The following is an 18,223-nucleotide window of genomic DNA, read 5'->3' on the forward strand; positions in this document are numbered from 1 at the left end:
GTTTATCTTAAATTGCAGACTGCCTGCTGATTAAATCGGATCGACGTGTTGAAAATGAAGAGCATGTCTAAAAAAAAAAAAAGGCTGATACTTAACATGAATGTGAAACCCTCAATTCCCCCCTGTCCTTCCTCGTTTTTCATTCAGCATCTAACTGGACACACCCCAAGAGTTCTCTTCAAGTGTTTTAAATTGCTTCTTCTCCTTCTTAGACTCCAGAGTCCGATGGGAATCTCTTTTATAGAAAGCAGTGTTAAGCAGATGGCCGGGGAGACACTTGTCAAGGCTGATGCAGCACAACAGCTTCCCAGAGTCTTGTTTGGGCATCGCTGTGCTTTGCTGAACACCGGGAAAAATACCGTTGACTGATTGTTGAGGTAATACGGAAAGTTCATTTGAAATCAGTCCATCAGGATTATGTAAAAGCATGCGGGAGCGCAACAGCTCTGTACTCACCGAGCATGACGAGGGTGGTCGTGCCTTGCTCATTTCCGGACGGATAGGTGGCGTATTCACACGTGTAGCGGCCGGCGTCGGACATTTTCAGGTTGGAAATCCGGATGGACGGATTCTCCAGGCTGTTGTGCAGGAAAACCACCCGGTCTTTGAAAGCCGAGTTGGGGAAACTCTGCCCGTAGTGCGGGTGGTACACGGCGATGTTGTCCCTGATGCCATCGGAGGGTTCCCATATCCAAGACACCTGTGGGGGAAACAGAAGCAGGAGTTTGAGGAGAGTCTGAGGTACTTGAAATAAAAATTCTAATTCCATTTGTCTCTCAAAGTAATAATAATAATAGCTTGGTGAGTGTATGGGACATAAGGGGATATTAATTTCAACATCATGATATGGCAATAACCAATTTAGATTGCCAAATATTTCCATGTGAAGGTTGTAGCCTGCAGTAATTCTCATTAATAAGCTATTACTTTGATTCAGTTTGGAAATGACTGTCCTTCTTACGACCTCATTACCAAATTACATTAGAAATAAGATGAAATGACCTCCATAATATATATATCTATATATATAGATATATATATAAAACCATGATGTTACTGTGCTGTAATGTACACAGATAATAAAGTGCAGCTTGGGACAGAACCTGAGAAGATCCGACCAGAACCTGACAGGCTTTCTGTGTTTTTAGATCAAGCTGAAGTGTACTTACACTCTTAGAAATAAAAGTGCTAAGTAGAACCATATAAGGTTCTTCAGCTAAGAGAACCCTTTTGGAGGGTTCCACCAAGAACAATTTTAAAACCCTTTATTCAGGAAAGGGGTTTTAAAGGGTTCTCTGGATCAAAATGGTTCTTACTAGAACCATTAGTGTTACCAAAAACCCCTAAAAAGCAGAAATGTTTCTGCGGGCTGCCACTGGCCCACGGGCCGCACTTTGAGAACCACTGGTCTACACAAAACAACAAAACAACATTCTGTCTGCGGCTCCTTTAAGAGCCATCGTCTAATGAAGGAGACAAATGCAGCAGCCAGAAGGGTCTGCACAGGATCTGAAGACCGTGTGATAACTTTACTTTGAGGTGAAAATGTCAAACTCAATCAAAAAAATAGGCGTCTGAATATGGAGCCAAGAATCCATTACGGGACGGAAAATGTAAATGAAACGAAAGATATCTCAGACTTGTAAACACTCTTTCAAGGATCCCCTTGCTATTTCACAGGCGCTTTTTCTTTTTTTCTTCTTTTTAAATGTGAAATATTGATATATTTTTATGAGAGTGCACCTCAGGGGACACGACTGTGATGTTACAGCGCTCAGATTTCTGGGGGCTTTGTGCGAATGCAGTTCATTGATAGGTATTTAGCAAACATCTATCAAATTAGTGACATCTGGAGTTAAAAAAAAACAGTGAAAGGGTTTATAAGTTGCAGCGAGGACGAACTGAGACGTCAGCACAAACGAGAGGATCAGACTCCCCTGCTCGCTGTAAATTGGAGGGAAAATATCGGAGGACAATTTAGCCTGTCTGCAATTTCAGTTTTCCTTTTTTTTGTATGCGAACAAATTGCCTATTGATTTCATCCACAACTCCGAGAGGGACAAATCTCACCAGGATCAAATTAAACCAGCAATCAGCTCCGAGCGGGTTTTTGTTTTTTTCCTTTAACTTTTTTAGTCTGGTTGGAGGATGATCGTTCATCACAGCAGTGGAAGTGGTTTCAGATGTGTTGTCATCAGGGCTCTGATAAGATAAACTGACTTTAAAAAGACATTTCCATCTTCTGTTGTCTCCATTAAAGTTTAAAATATCGTGTGTGAGAAAAGAGAAGGTGATAATGACAGAGAGGGAAGACAAATGTCTACAAACAAAGAAAGTTGAACTTTAAAGATCATTATTGTCACTGCATACTTATACGGCATAAAGTATGAGACAGTTCACACACCATTACTTTGATGGATAGAACAAAAACAGTTGGGGTTTTTTGTTTATTTTTGCATCTGTTGTTTTTTTTTGGGTTTTTTTAATTCCAGGTTTTTCTGCTCACAAACTGTAAAATGCACAAAGGAACAGGTGAATGGAAACACAAGTGAGCACATTAAAGGTCCAAAATGGAACAATTAAAAAGGCTAATTGGCCTAATTTGACTATGATTTTAAATTAATTGTCAATTATCTTGATGATCGATCAGTCTGAAGCTTTTTTTTCCACTATTAAAACAAGATTTATGATTGTTTCCGCTTGTTAAAGGTTTGACAAACACTGGACATTTTATGGACCAAACGATTAGTCCATGATTCGGGAAACCAATTGACAGATTAATTAGTTGCTCTTTATAACTTTGTGCTAGTGTATAATCGCTTAGGTTTCTCTTTGCTTTAAGCAACAACCGTCCTGCAGCCTGAAAAGATGTTGATTTGTTTGCGTTTTAAAATCAAACAGAAGAAGAACGGTATCTTACGGTATACAAGGGCCAACTTAGATCTCTAAAAATCACCTAAAAATTAGCGCAGGGTGCGGTTAACGGCATCAACGTTAACGCACGTTAGCACATTTTCATGATGACTGACCGGAAAAAGGCGCGCGTGATGTCATGTTTACGTGACTCCCGATTGTTAAAAAGTGTCTCTAAAATAACGCTAAACTTTAAAAACAGAGGCACACAGTACACAGGTACAATCGGGAGTCACATACACACAACATTTTCGGTCAGTCGTCATAGAAACGCGAAATGCGCTAATGTTAACAGCTTTAGCTTCCACTAGTGGTACTTAAAGGAAAATAAGAACTTTAAAAACAGAGGCACACAAACGCAGTACACAGGTACGCTGGTTATGTGTAGCGCTGCTCTTTTCCTTTAATAAACAGAACGCTCCAGTTCGACTGTAGGCGCGCTAACGGTGCTAAAGGAGCTAATGCAGCTAACGGAGCTAACCGGTAAACGGTGCCTGGACTCCGGTGTCGCGGCACGTAAACATGACGTCACGCGCGTCTTTTTCCGGTGAGTCGCCATGGAAATGCATCATGCGTCAACTTAGTGCCCAGCACTACTAAAAATCATTTATTACACTCTGTTTTCTCACCAGTAGAGGTCACTAATTCATACATTGGACCTTTAAGTGAGAATAAGGCTTTTTAGGTGAGAATTGAATGATACCAGTGGTTCTCAAACTTGAAGCTCTTGAAGTGACACCATTGTCGCCATAACGTTAAAATACAGTCCTCAGTAGATCAGTATTCTAGAGGAAGCTTGCGTACCATCAGCGGTACACGTACCACAGTTTGACAACCATGGAATTACACCCTTAAGACCTTTGAAGACTCTTTCTTTAAGCCTACTGTGCCGTGACGATCCATTACAAGCTTAAAACTACAATGTTTGGTTCAAATGTGTCACTGTGACGTTCAAACTGCACCATGGCGATAACAAGACAAGTTTTTTCCACATAAATCTGACACAGTGAAGAGAACAACATTCTCATGATGTGCTCATTATGTCACAACACAACAGGAGGGAGCGCCGAGACACTAATATTGTCTGTTTTAACAAAGTCAAAAATGTCCTTTTCTTATTGACCTTTATGACCTCACCATATCCTGCCAATAAATTCCCTCATCTACCATCAAACCATTAGCCGTCATAACTTCTAACGTACGAGAATTGCTTAATTATTCACGATATTAGCATTGAGGAATGCTGCAGCCTCCTCATCATTTCACACATTTTCCCAGTGCAGTGAAATGCGGAAGTTTTTTCCTTTTTTGCTTCCATTTGTTTCCATTTGTTCAGAAAATTGAAAATGCACATAAACACAACAGGAAACCCACCCATTGTCAATTTTACACCGCAAGCTTTTATGCCCTCAAGGCTACTAAAAAAATACAGTCTTTCATCAGCCGACCTGTGTGAGTTTGGTTCGTCCTCCCCCTTCGATGAATTGGCAGCGTAGGTCGACGGACTCTGTGGGATACGCCTCCAGCTCCTCCTCCACCCGTACTTTCTGGGCCCTGATACCTGTGGGCAGACGAAGAAAAAGGGAAAACACAGGAGGTGAGAAAGGATTATGCAACCATCGACAAAAACATATTTTGTTTGTTTGAGCTGAATAAAGAAGGAGAATGATGTGGCAAATATGGAACGTCGGAAGCATTTCATAATGAATCTGGAGTTATTTAAATGACTGATGTCTTTCTCCTCCCACCCGTTTTGTTTTCTGTCAGACGAGAAGATCAAACCTCGCCGTCTTCAATTTTGATTTATTTTTGAACAAGGTTAATTTAAAAAAAAGAAAGGAGAAAAAGCACAACAGAAAAGTGAGCGAGAAATGAGACGCCAGCTCATTAAGGAGGAAGACAAACAATCTGAATCATGAGCCACTGATATAACGAGCCTCGGGAAGAAGAGTCTCAGCTGACGTCCTCCGCACAGCACAGGTACTTTATTTGTTTTTTTCAGTTATTTATTGATGACTATTGGCACGTGAAGAAGATTTAAAGCTCACATAGAGTGGTCTTGTTGCACATATATGTTAGTTATGGAGGTCTGCTTACATATATTAACTTGTTTTTATGGTCAAAAACCTCCTAGTTGCTGTAAATGAGCCAATCTCTCCTTACTGACGCTCTCCTCAGCCGCGATATTTCAGACTGAAATCTTACACCCAGAAGACAGAGTGTGTTGTGATTGGCCAATACCCGGAAGTGACATAATTAGCACACCAGCTCTCAGAAGCACAGCTCCCCCTCTGGAACGGTGGATGCACTGCTACTCATTATCAAATCATTGTTTTAACGGTGTTTAAAAATAGCTTCTTCACGACTCCCCGCCGCAGTCCCTTTTATGACTTTGACCCAGAGTCAGAAGACACTGTCGCTTGTGAAACACCTCCACAACGGACGTTATTCTTCTTCTGCAGATCAATGTACGCAACCGGATGTGCCCGGACTAGTGCCCGGAGCAGGAGGATCCACTATTCAGGAGAACCGCTGTTTACGTAACCAGAGGGTTTTTTTTAAGAGATCTCACTGAGCCCGAGATTACAATACATCAAAGTGTTCTCAGCAATGGCTGAAATGTTTGTTTTGAACCTTCAGAGCTTCTTAAACGAGGTAATGACGCAGATACACACTAAAAAAACAGCATTAATTGGAACTTCCGGTCTAGGTCAGCTTTAATTAAAGGAGATGAAAAAAAAAGGGTTTGAGAAGGAAAATGGCAGAAGGTTTGTGTATCATCCCTTCAAAATAAAGGTTATTAGGCTTTTGTAGCCTCCACACAAACATGGATCTTGCTTTATGGAGGCCGCCATCTTGCACCACCATGTTCCGCCCACAAAAACCAGATGGAAAAAGAAATAAAATGACAGAAGAGGGAGATGAATAGCATCTTTTCCGGTACGCACTTGTTCTCCGGTGCACTTGCAATCTGCAATCTCACCACCAGATGTCACTAACGCTTACACACTGGACCTTTAATGAAGCCCTTACAATGTGTGAGAGGGAGAGACAAAACACATGACTTGTAATCATTCCACGAGGCATTGAACTCAATCTGTCTGGCAGCCTGTACATAAAAATCATACGAGGCCCAGGATGACTTTTCTTTCCTAACGAGTCCTCGATTGTTCATGCCTCTGAATCAACATCTTCTCCTCCTCCTCCTCCTCCTCGCTCTCTGCCCTCTCAGCAGCCTCTTCGCCTGGAAAGATAAAAAAATTCTAGCCTCACACACTCTCGCGCCACAAGAGACGCGGATAAGCACTCACTAACCGCTAGCTAGCCCCGGGTGGTTCCAGTGCAGAAAGCCTCTTACTGTGTGAGGGGGTTGATTAGAACAATATGTTACATGTCACAGCGCCGAGGTGAACGGGCGGGCTGGGATTTAGCCGGCGAATCAGCACAGTCAACACAGTGTGTGTGTGTGTGTGTGTGTGTTCTTGTATGTGTTACCTCTTTAGGACCCTTGTCTGGCATAAACACTGAACTTGTCAGGACCAGTGGACCTTCATAGAGACCAATATATGGTCCTCAAGAGGCAGAACCTCATTTGTGAGGAACTGGATTTGAATTTTGTTGAGTTATGGTTTGGATTAGGCATGAACTGGTTATGGTTAAGGTTTGGGAAAGGGCTTTCTTCACACTGTGCAAACCTGTGTGTGTGTACCTGTATTTATATCTTTGTGGGGACATTTTGTCTGGGCCCCACAACTTTAAAGGGCTTTTTCAGGGTTAAGACCTGGTTTTAGGGTTAGGGTTAAGCTTAAGCACTTGGTTGTAATAGTTAAGGTTAGTGTAAGGGGTAAGGGAATGCATTATGTCAATGATGTGTCCTCAGTAAGATATAAAAACAAGTGTGTGTGTGTGTGTATGTCTTTAGTAGGAGGTGACAAGCAAACCTATATTTGTAAGGACATTCTGGCTGGGAACCACCATTTTAACAGGGTTTTTAAGGGATTAAGACCTGGTTTTAGGGTTAGAATTAGGATTAGTTTGAGGGTTATGAATGTCCACCCAAAGAATGCAAAACCAGTGTGTGTGTCTTAAATAGGCTGTGTGAACCAAAATTAGGGTTAGGTTGAGGGTTGGGGTTGGGTAAGGGTTTGGATTTGGGTTAGGGTTTGGGTTTGGGTTAGGTTTAGGTTTAGATTTAAGTTAGGTTAAGTGTTAGGCACTTCGTTGTGATGGTTAAGGTTAAGGTAAGGGGCTATGAGTGTCCACACAAAGAATGCAAAACCAGTGTGTGTCTATTATGTCTTAAATAAGCTGTGTGGTCCAACATTAGGGTTAGGTTAAGGGTTTGGGTTAGGTTTAGGTTAAGTGTAGGGCATTTAGTTGTGACGGTTTAGGGTAAGGGGCTATGAGTGTCCACACAAAGAATGTAAATGTGTGTATATCCATCTTAAATAGGCTGTGTGGTCCAATTGTCAAGCAAACCCATCTTTGTGAGGACATTTTGATCTTTTGAGGACATTTTAGCTGGTTGTTGTATGGTTTTAGGTTCAGGTTAAGGGTTAAGCATTTAGTTGTAATGGTTAAGGGACAAAAGGAATGTATTATGTCTATGAGTGTCTACACAACGATGGCAAAACCAGTGTGTGTGTGTGTGTGTGTGTGTGTGTGTGTGTGTGTGTGTGTGTGTGTGTGTGTGTGTGTGTGTGTGTGTGTGTGTGTGTGTGTGTGTGTGTGTGCGCGTGTGTGTGTGTGTGAACCAGACCATCTCATTGTAATGTGACTGCACATGAGCCCGGTCACTGAACCACAGTTTCTGCCCTCAGGGAAGACGACGGCCTGTCAAAGCAGTTAAAGCCTCCTCACTGGAAGTCAAACATGTCAAAGACATGAAGGCAAACCGCTGTTGTTGTTGTTGTTGTTTTCTTTCTCCTCCAACAACAACAACAACAGAGTTCACGACGCATCGCATTCTCCTTCATCCTCTTTACTTTCACCTCCTCTTACGCACAAACGCACAATTTAATCCCCTTTAATTAAAAGCGTCAACTCTCAACTCCCAGTGTTCGTAAAGAAACGGAGAGCAAAAACAAACAAAACACGGCAGATGGCTGGAAAAAAAAACAAAAAAAAAATCTTTGTGGTGATTTATCAGCGAGTGACATCTCTTTTGTATAAACGTATCGCGCTCACCTAAAAAAAATAACCATGGTTCTGTTTTTTCTTAATTAACAAGATAATAATCCTTATCTTGGTTTATGGAAACAAACATGTCCAACTTGTTTAGTTTAAACCACTTGTACTTTGTTTTTGGGGGTTTGAGACACTGAAACTAACTCACTTTGGTACAACGTTGTAAATGTATTCATGGGATAGAGAGTTATTTTTTAAAGTTATTTTTTAAGGACAACGTATTTTTGTTAATTCAAGAAAACAGAATTATTTTGCCAGCAAAAAAAGACCTTGTTAATTCTTTTTGTTGTTGTGCCTCAGATGAATGTAATAGACTTTTCCTCTTTTGTGGAGGAATATAATGAAAATAAAAAAGAGAGAGGAAGACAGGTTCTCAAACTGTGGTACGTGTACGGCCAGTTTTATCGTCATAATATTGCAAATTTGAGCCAAAAGTTGTCGTTTTAAGCTTTAATAAATGAGTGCTGGGCACGTTAATGCCATTACCAGTGCTAACGGTGTCAACGTTAGCGCATGACCCGTTTCCATGACAACTGACCGGAAAAAAGTCACATTGAACGTCATGCTTACGTGACTCCCGATTGTTAAAATGAGTCTCTAAAGTAACGCTAAACTTTAAAAAACAGAGGCACACATACGCAGTACACAGGTATGTTGGTTTGACTGTATGCGCGCTAAAGGAGCTAACGCAGCTAACAGAGCTAACTGGTAAATGGTGCCTGGACTCTGGTGCATTGGCACGAAAAACTGCGTTACTTTAGAGACTCATTTTAACAATCTGGAGTCAGGTAAACATGATGTCACGCGCGTCTTTTTATGGTCAGTCGTCATGGAAACGCGGCATGCGTTAAGAGATACCGTTTTACTGTATATAAACAACAGAAAACGCTAAATATTTTAGGTAAAGTATGAATGGAGGTGTAAGAAAATGTGGGAAAATAATTCACATGGAAAGGAAAAACCAAAAGTATCACAGAATAAAAGCTGCAGAAGAAGATTTATAAAAGTAAAAGCACTCAAAAACTGAAGGCGGCAGCAGCAGCAGGAAGAGGAGGAAATAAAGTGGAAATTTAGAATATGAAGAGAGAATAAGAGGAGGAGAAACGAGGAGAGTGGGGCTGTTTGAAAATAGCCACCAGAAGAAGAAGACGAAGAAGTGATAAAGCACTAAGGGAGCAGAGAGCATGAGAACCCATCACAAATGATTCATTTCCTCAGAAAACGACTAAAAGCTCAGCGGAGACTCAGCTGAGTGAAGGAGAATGAAGACACTGTCTCTTTTCCTGCACTTCATACACTTTACTTTCCACTAGTGGATGTGTGGGGTTTTTATGTTGTTTTTTAAGGTCAAACATCTGAATGAATATTGTGCCGATGTTAAATGTGATCATATGGGTGTAGTTTCTTTTTCATTTATATATATATATATACATATAAATATACATATGTACATATACATATATATATGTACATATATATACATATAAATATACATATATGTACATGTACATATATATGTACAAATATATACATATACATATATATACATACATACATATATATATATACATACATACATATATATATATATATATACACATATATACATACATATATATATATATACACATATATACATACATACATATACACATATACACATATATATATATAAGGGCTGTCAAAAGATTAACATTTTTAATCAGATTAATCACAGGGTAGCTATTTACCATTCGTAAATATGCCAGAAAAATTCAAATTTTCTCTTTATATTGTTGTAGGAACGGAGAGATAAATAAAGTATGTGAAAATATAAATGTAAAGAACAATAAAATACTGTAAATAACTTGTCAAAGCCTATACAAGCTTAGTAAAAAATTAAACATTACATTGTAAAGAACCCACATTATAAGACAATATAAATAGAAAAAGTTTAGTTTTCTTACTAAACCCACAGCAGGAAATTCCTCATCAGCACTTTGAAGCACCTGCTTCTACTAGTTAGCGTTAGCGTTAGCGTCAGCTAACATTCTGACGCTAATGTTAGCTGCTGTCTGTGTCCCCGTTAGTTAGACAGTGACTGTTAATGTTACGATTATATCATTATCTGCGCCAGCAGCGCCACTTACAACTGTGTGTCTTTCTTTCTCTTTTCTTCCTCCTCTCTTTTTTCCTTCCTCTTCTAACTTCCTGATTGATAACTCCTCTTCATTTTCCTTCAGCTTCACACAGGTTAACGTGAGGAGACGTGGGGCCCTTTTAGGGAGGTTTCCGACCGAGATGTCATTGCAAATCAACCGTTGTTGTTTAAGGGAGACGGGGATGCAGCTGCTCACTGATGCATTTAGGCTCAGAGTGTCGGGAGCCACCCTATCGGCTCAGGGCCCCAAGCAGTTGCCCGCTGCATTGCCTGTTCAGAAACTGCACGTCTACCCGTAGCGCGATGAAAGTGAGAAAGTGCGTTAATGCCTTTAATTTTGACAGCCCTAATATATATATGTATATATGTATATGCGTATGTTTATATATGTATATATGTATATGTATATGTATGTGTATGTGTATGTGTATGTGTATGTGTATGTGTATGTGTATGTGTATGTGTATGTGTATGTGTGTATGTGTATGTATATATGTATGTGTATGTATATATATATATGTATGTATGTATGTACATATATATACATATATACACATATACATATACATATGTACACATATATATATATATATATATATATACACACACATATATATATACATAAATACACACATGTATACACAAATATATAAGTGGTGGACCTTAAGGACAATCATCATCTTTTTCATGACTGTGCTTTATTGTTTTCCAGAAAAACGTCGTTTAACACCCTCGACATCACACAGAGCTGCTGGTTTTGGTTAATTTTGGAAGTAAATAAAAAAAAAAAAAAAATACAAATATGATGCTGTCGTTTGTAACAACATTCTTGTCTGTTTTTGTTTGCCAGTAATTAAAAAAAGAAATCACTTTACTGCAACCCTAAAATTGATTTTTAACAATGACAACTGTCAAGCTATAACCACAGCGTTTTTTTTAAATATATATCCTTGAATTAAAAGTTTCACAACAGCTTCAAATTGCTTTAGTTTCCCTGAAGAGTAAACATGAATTGTTTACCTCTTGATCCTCAGTCGAGTCCCGGTTATTTCCTGAACTATGTAATCATACATTCATGTTCTCACATCGTCAGAATAATAAGGATCAAGTGTCTTTGCTGTGAAGTCGCAGGTAATTTCTCTGAGAATATTTCACCCAGAACGGCGTGTGAAAGTGGTGTCACACACACACGTTCCTCCTCAAATCCAATCACCTCCAATTATTTGTTCTCAAACCCGTCAGAATGAAACGTCCACTCACACTCGGCACCGCAGACACGAATCATCCACTTGACATCTGCTAAGCGCTAAAAACGGATATAAATCCATCTTTTTGAGCAGCAGAGGATTGTTGTTTTTCTGCATATGAAGCTCGTTCTGTGTTATCTATACATCCAAATGACTGGAGGCCACATAGGTAAACAAATTAAAGCGAGGCCCAGATGAGAGGACGCCTCAGGTTATAATCTGTGCTCGTGTTTTTCGACTGTTAAATTCTAACTCTGAAGGGGGCGGGGGGATTTAAAAAGTGATGGAAATGGCGCGAGGTATTCATAAATTAATCATAAAGAGTAATTAGCACGTTGATGCACGCTGTCTCATGTGTCTTACCTAAGCTTAATTACTGCCGGGGTATTGTTAACTAAAAAAAAGAGGCTTTTAGAAATGTTTTATTGCTTCAATTATGTTGAATTTCAGGATCTTTTTAGTGCAGAGTTTTACTCTGGAGAGCAATGAGACTTCGGAGTAATTCACCATGATGTCAGCACCTGCTTTGGAAACTGTTGCGTGTTGTTTTTCCTGCACTTAACTTTTTTTGGGTAACTTGTAAGATTCTACTAACCTTTAGAGAACGTTCTCTAAAAGTTGTATGAAGGTTGTGACAAAGTAATGTTCACGTAACGTTCTACAAACCTTTATCCCTTGAAAATATTTGCAAACCCCGAAGGCATAATTTTAATGAATTTTTGAATTTCAGGAAATTTTCCATTTGCCCTGATGCACTTTGACAGAGAGCTGACTTTAGTCTAAAAAACAAAAAGTATTTAGGAATGACTTGAAATTCACCATCATAATAGTCGGCATCGCCCTGAACAATGACCCGTTGAAAATATTTGCAAACCTCTTAAGGAATAATTTTAATGATTTTTTGAAAATTCTGGAAATGCTGCATTTGCCCTGATGCACTTTAAAGAAGAGCTGACTTTCTTCAAAAAAACAAAAAGTATCTCGGAATGACTTGAAATTCACCATCATAATAGTCGGCATCGCCCTGAACAAGGATGCGTTAAAAATATTTGAAAATGTCTTAAGGAATAATTTAAATTTTTTTTTGAAAATTTAGGAAATGCTGCATTTGCCCTGATGCACTTTGACAGAGAACTGACTTTCTTCAAAAAAACAAAAAGTATCTCGAAATGACTTGAAATTCACCATCATAATAGTCGGCATCGCCCTGAACAAGGATGCGTTAAAAATATTTGCAAACCTTTTAGGGAATAATTTTCATGATTTTTTGAAAATTCAGGAAATGCTGCATTTGCCCTGATGCACTTTGACAGAGAGCTGACTTTCTTCAAAAAAACAAAAAGTATCTCGGAATAACTTTAAATTCACCATTATAATAGTCGGCATCGCCCTGAACAAGGATGCGTTGAAAATATTTTCAAAGCTCTTAAGGAATAATTTTCACGAATATCTGAAAATTCAGGAAATGCTGCATTTGCCCTGATGCACTTTGACAGAGAGCTGACTTTCTTCAAAAAAACAAAAAGTATCTCGGAATGACTTGAAATTCACCCTCATAATAGTCGGCATCGCCCTGAACAAGGATCCGTTGGAAGTATTTGCAAATGTCTTAAGGAATAATTTTCATTAATTTTTGAAAATTCAGGAAATGCTGCATTTGCCCTGATGCACTTTGACAGAGAGCTGACTTTCTTCAAAAAAACAAAAAGTATCTTGGAATGGCTTCAAATTCGACATCATAATAGTCATCATCGCCCTGAACAAGGATGCGTTGAAAATATTTGCAAATGTCTTAAGGAATAATTTTAATGAATTTTTTTATATTCAGGAAATGATGCATTTGCCCTGATGCACTTTGACAGTGAGCTGACTTTCTTCTCAAAAACAAAAAGTATCTCGGAATGACTTGAAATTCACCATCATAATAGTCGGCATCGCCCTGAACAAGGATGCGTTGAAAATATTTGCAAAGCTCTTAAGGAATAATTTTCACGAATTTCTGAAAATTCAGGAAATGCTGCATTTGCCCTGATGCACTTTGACAGTGAGCTGACTTTCTTCAAAAAAACAAAAAGTATCTCGGAATGACTTTAAATTCACCATCATAATAGTCGGCATCGCCCTGAACAAGGATGCGTTGAAAATATTTTCAAAGCTGTTAAGGAATAATTTTCACGAATTTCTGAAAATTCAGGAAATGCTGCATTTGCCCTGATGCACTTTGACAGAGAGCTGACTTTCTTCAAAAAAACAAAAAGTATCTCAGAATGACTTGAAATTCACCATCATAATAGTCTGCATCGCCCTGAACAAGGATGCGTTGAAAATATTTGCAAACCTTTTAAGGAATAATTTTCATGATTTTTTGAAAATTCAGGAAATGCTGCATTTGCCCTGATGCACTTTGACAGTGAGCTGACTTTCTTCAAAAAAACAAAAAGTATCTCGGAATAACTTTAAATTCACCATTATAATAGTCGGCATCGCCCTGAACAAGGATGCGTTGAAAATATTTTCAAAGCTCTTAAGGAATAATTTTCATGAATTTCTGAAAATTCAGGAAATGCTGCATTTGCCCTGATGCACTTTGACAGAGAGCTGACTTTCTTCAAAAAAACAAAAAGTATCTCGGAATGACTTGAAATTCACCATCATAATAGTCGGCATCGCCCTGAACAAGGAAGCGTTGAAAATATTTGCAAATGTCTTAAGGAATAATTTTCATGAATTTCTGAAAATTCAGGAAATGCTGCATTTGCCCTGATGCACTTTGACAGAGAGCTGACTTTCTTCAAAAAAACAAAAAGTATCTTGGAATGGCTTCAAATTCGACATCATAATAGTCATCATCGCCCTGAACAAGGATGCGTTGAAAATATTTGCAAATGTCTTGAGGAATAATTTTAATGAATTTTTTTATATTCAGGAAATGCTGCATTTGCCCTGATGCACTTTGACAGTGAGCTGACTTTCTTCTCAAAATCAAAAAGTATCTCAGAATGACTTGAAATTCACCATCATCATAGTCGGCATCGCCCTGAACAAGGATGCGTTGAAAATATTTGCAAAGCTCTTACGGAATAATTTTCACGAATTTCTGAAAATTCAGGAAATGCTGCATTTGCCCTGCTGCACTTTGACAGTGAGCTGACTTTCTTCAAAAAAACAAAAAGTATCTCGCAATGACTTGAAATTCACCATCATAATAGTCGGCATCGCCCTGAACAAGGATGCGTTGAAAATATTCCCAAATGTCTTAAGGAATAATTTTCATGAATTTCTGAAAATTCAGGAAATGCTGCATTTGCCCTGATGCACTTTGACAGAGAGCTGACTTTCTTCTCAAAAACAAAAAGTATCTCGGAATGACTTGAAATTCACCATCATAATAGTCGGCATCGCCCTGAACAAGGATGCGTTGAAAATATTTGCAAAGCTCTTAAGGAATAATTTTCACGAATTTCTGAAAATTCAGGAAATGCTGCATTTGCCCTGATGCACTTTGACAGTGAGCTGACTTTCTTCAAAAAAACAAAAAGTATCTCGGAATGACTTTAAATTCACCATCATAATAGTCGGCATCGCCCTGAACAAGGATGCGTTGAAAATATTTTCAAAGCTGTTAAGGAATAATTTTCACGAATTTCTGAAAATTCAGGAAATGCTGCATTTGCCCTGATGCACTTTGACAGAGAGCTGACTTTCTTCAAAAAAACAAAAAGTATCTCAGAATGACTTGAAATTCACCATCATAATAGTCTGCATCGCCCTGAACAAGGATGCGTTGAAAATATTTGCAAACCTTTTAAGGAATAATTTTCATGATTTTTTGAAAATTCAGGAAATGCTGCATTTGCCCTGATGCACTTTGACAGTGAGCTGACTTTCTTCAAAAAAACAAAAAGTATCTCGGAATAACTTTGAATTCACCATTATAATAGTCGGCATCGCCCTGAACAAGGATGCGTTGAAAATATTTTCAAAGCTCTTAAGGAATAATTTTCATGAATTTCTGAAAATTCAGGAAATGCTGCATTTGCCCTGATGCACTTTGACAGAGAGCTGACTTTCTTCAAAAAAACAAAAAGTATCTCGGAATGACTTGAAATTCACCATCATAATAGTCGGCATCGCCCTGAACAAGGATGCGTTGAAAATATTTGCAAATGTCTTAAGGAATAATTTTCATGAATTTCTGAAAATTCAGGAAATGTTGCATTTGCCCTGATGCACTTTGACAGAGAGCTGACTTTCTTCAAAAAAATAAAAAGTATCTTGGAATGGCTTCAAATTCGACATCATAATAGTCATCATCGCCCTGAACAAGGATGCGTTGAAAATATTTGCAAATGTCTTGAGGAATAATTTTAATGAATTTTTTTATATTCAGGAAATGCTGCATTTGCCCTGATGCACTTTGACAGTGAGCTGACTTTCTTCTCAAAATCAAAAAGTATCTCAGAATGACTTGAAATTCACCATCATCATAGTCGGCATCGCCCTGAACAAGGATGCGTTGAAAATATTTGCAAAGCTCTTACGGAATAATTTTCACGAATTTCTGAAAATTCAGGAAATGCTACATTTGCCCTGATGCACTTTGACAGTGAGCTGACTTTCTTCAAAAAAACAAAAAGTATCTCGCAATGACTTGAAATTCACCATCATAATAGTCGGCATCGCCCTGAACAAGGATGCGTTGAAAATATTCCCAAATGTCTTAAGGAATAATTTTCATGAATTTCTGAAAATTCAGGAAATGCTGCATTTGCCCTGATGCACTTTGACAGAGAGCTGACTTTCTTCAAAAAAACAAAAAGTATCTTGGAATGGCTTCAAATTCGACATCATAATAGTCATCATCGCCCTGAACAAGGATGCGTTGAAAATATTTGCAAATGTCTTAAGGAATAATTTTAAGGAATTTTTGAAAATCAGGAAATTATCCATTTGCCCTAATGCACTTTGACAGTGAGCTGACTTAAGTCTCAAAAACAAAAAGATTCGACAGATTGCACTTTACTCCTTTTCCCAGGTGGATCTGTTCTATACTTCCATTTTAAAGAGATCAAACACTTATTCAGACGTACCTTCTGCCAGTAATTTCACTTAAACATACTGGACCTTTGAGTTCAGCACAGAGAAGTCTGTGGAACCGTTCATGACATCATCATTGTCATTATTCTATAACAACTGAGCGTCTCACGAGTCACGAGTGAATAATCAAGCGCGACGGCCCGAGCGATATCAATCACCGCGCCGCCTTCCGCGTGTTTCACGCACAACAACAAACGACGTCCATGACATTTTTTAAAACGCGGACAACAAACACGATGTAATTCTTTAAATGAGATGTAGAGAGCAAAAGGGGGGGGGGGGGGTGTCAGAGGGGGAGGACAACTGACACCGAGCGACTGTCTCATCCGCCACACACGGCGAGGCTGAATTACTGGTAATTGGCGTTTGACAGCTCGTAATTACGGCATTTTGCGTCGGCTTTTCAGTAACAGGACACTGATCAACAATGTGGTGCAGGCAAAGCTGAGAGATTTGTTGTCATAAGGACACACACACACACACACACACACACAGTTACGGTTATCTGGCAGACAGAAGCTCCTGGCATCGGTGAGGATTTTTTTTATTTTTTAAACACAAAAATGCTAATGGCGGTAAAATTAACTCCAGAATCACACGCTCAGTGTTTGGAGGCGGAAATTTAAACCACACTAACGCTGAATCATTCTCGAATGTTGCAAAATAAGGATTCAGTTGCAGAGGTTTTTGAAACACCAATCCATCAATTTTTAAAGTCTCGGGCATGAAATTCTAGATAATTATATCAAACGCCAAAGGACAGAATACGGATTCTTATTTGATGTGGATGAAATATTTGAGCACAGTCGTGTTTCTTCTTCCAGTTTCAGGCGTGTTGCTGCTTGTTCTGTACTGAAATATTCATATTCGTGTTCTGAATACAAGAATATTTCCATTTTCTTCATTTCTGATTCTTAACACTTTATTGCTTATTTTAACCAGAAAATGTCCTGTGAGTTCAGTTATTTTGCCCATTTTCCAGAATAACTTTCAAAATCTGGCAGTTATTTGCAATTTACTGCATGTTAAAATGGTGTGTTAACAATTTTAAAAAGTTTTTTTGAGGAAAAAAAAACCTGCAGTTGCACACAAACACCATATTGTGTGTGTTAAATTTGAAATTTGAACAGTAAAAAAAACATTTAGGGTAACATTTGTTTGAGTTTTTGTCTCAATGTCTTATGTACGGGTGTTTTTCCAACTCTCCTCTCTGGTAACAAAGACGCTGATTATGTGGCTTCCTGCAACAATTAAATTACCATAATAACCACATTTTGGTTGCTTTAAAGTGCAACTTCTTAGCTAAGGACAAAATTTGTCTATTTATGCACTGTAAGAATCCTTTTACATCTTTGTAGATCATTGTAAACACTTAAAGGTGCCATATGTAGGAATGTGGCCAAAAACAGTTACTACATTCAAATTCAAAAATACCGAGGTCTTTTAGGTTTCGTTTTCTGACGTAACTGGCAACCCGTGGTTGCTCGGCAGCTGAGACTCTACTGACTGCAATGATTGGTAGACGGCGGTAGGTTGCGCCACATGCCAAAACGTGATTTCAAAACATAAACATGATTTGCAGTCTGCAAAATATTTTTTTTTAATGCAAATATTTTGTCTGTACTGTTGTTGTTGGTGA

General features: G+C 38.6%; 1 protein-coding gene across 1 annotated transcript in view; it reads right to left on the reverse strand.

Annotated features, from left to right (window-relative positions):
• The window catches only part of pvrl2l (PVR cell adhesion molecule related 2 like), a gene marked incomplete at both ends in the record, with an annotated part of 234,184 nt that overhangs the window by 67,201 nt on the left and 148,760 nt on the right, over positions 1–18,223 (reverse strand). The window contains 2 exons of the mRNA XM_083899885.1: positions 457–700; positions 4,362–4,474. Coding sequence (XP_083756011.1) covers positions 457–700; positions 4,362–4,474 — 357 coding nt within the window. The remainder of the gene's footprint in view (positions 1–456; positions 701–4,361; positions 4,475–18,223) is intronic.

Source organism: Microchirus variegatus, assembly GCF_963457635.1.
Source record: "Microchirus variegatus genome assembly, chromosome: 13".
NCBI lineage: Eukaryota > Metazoa > Chordata > Actinopteri > Pleuronectiformes > Soleidae > Microchirus > Microchirus variegatus.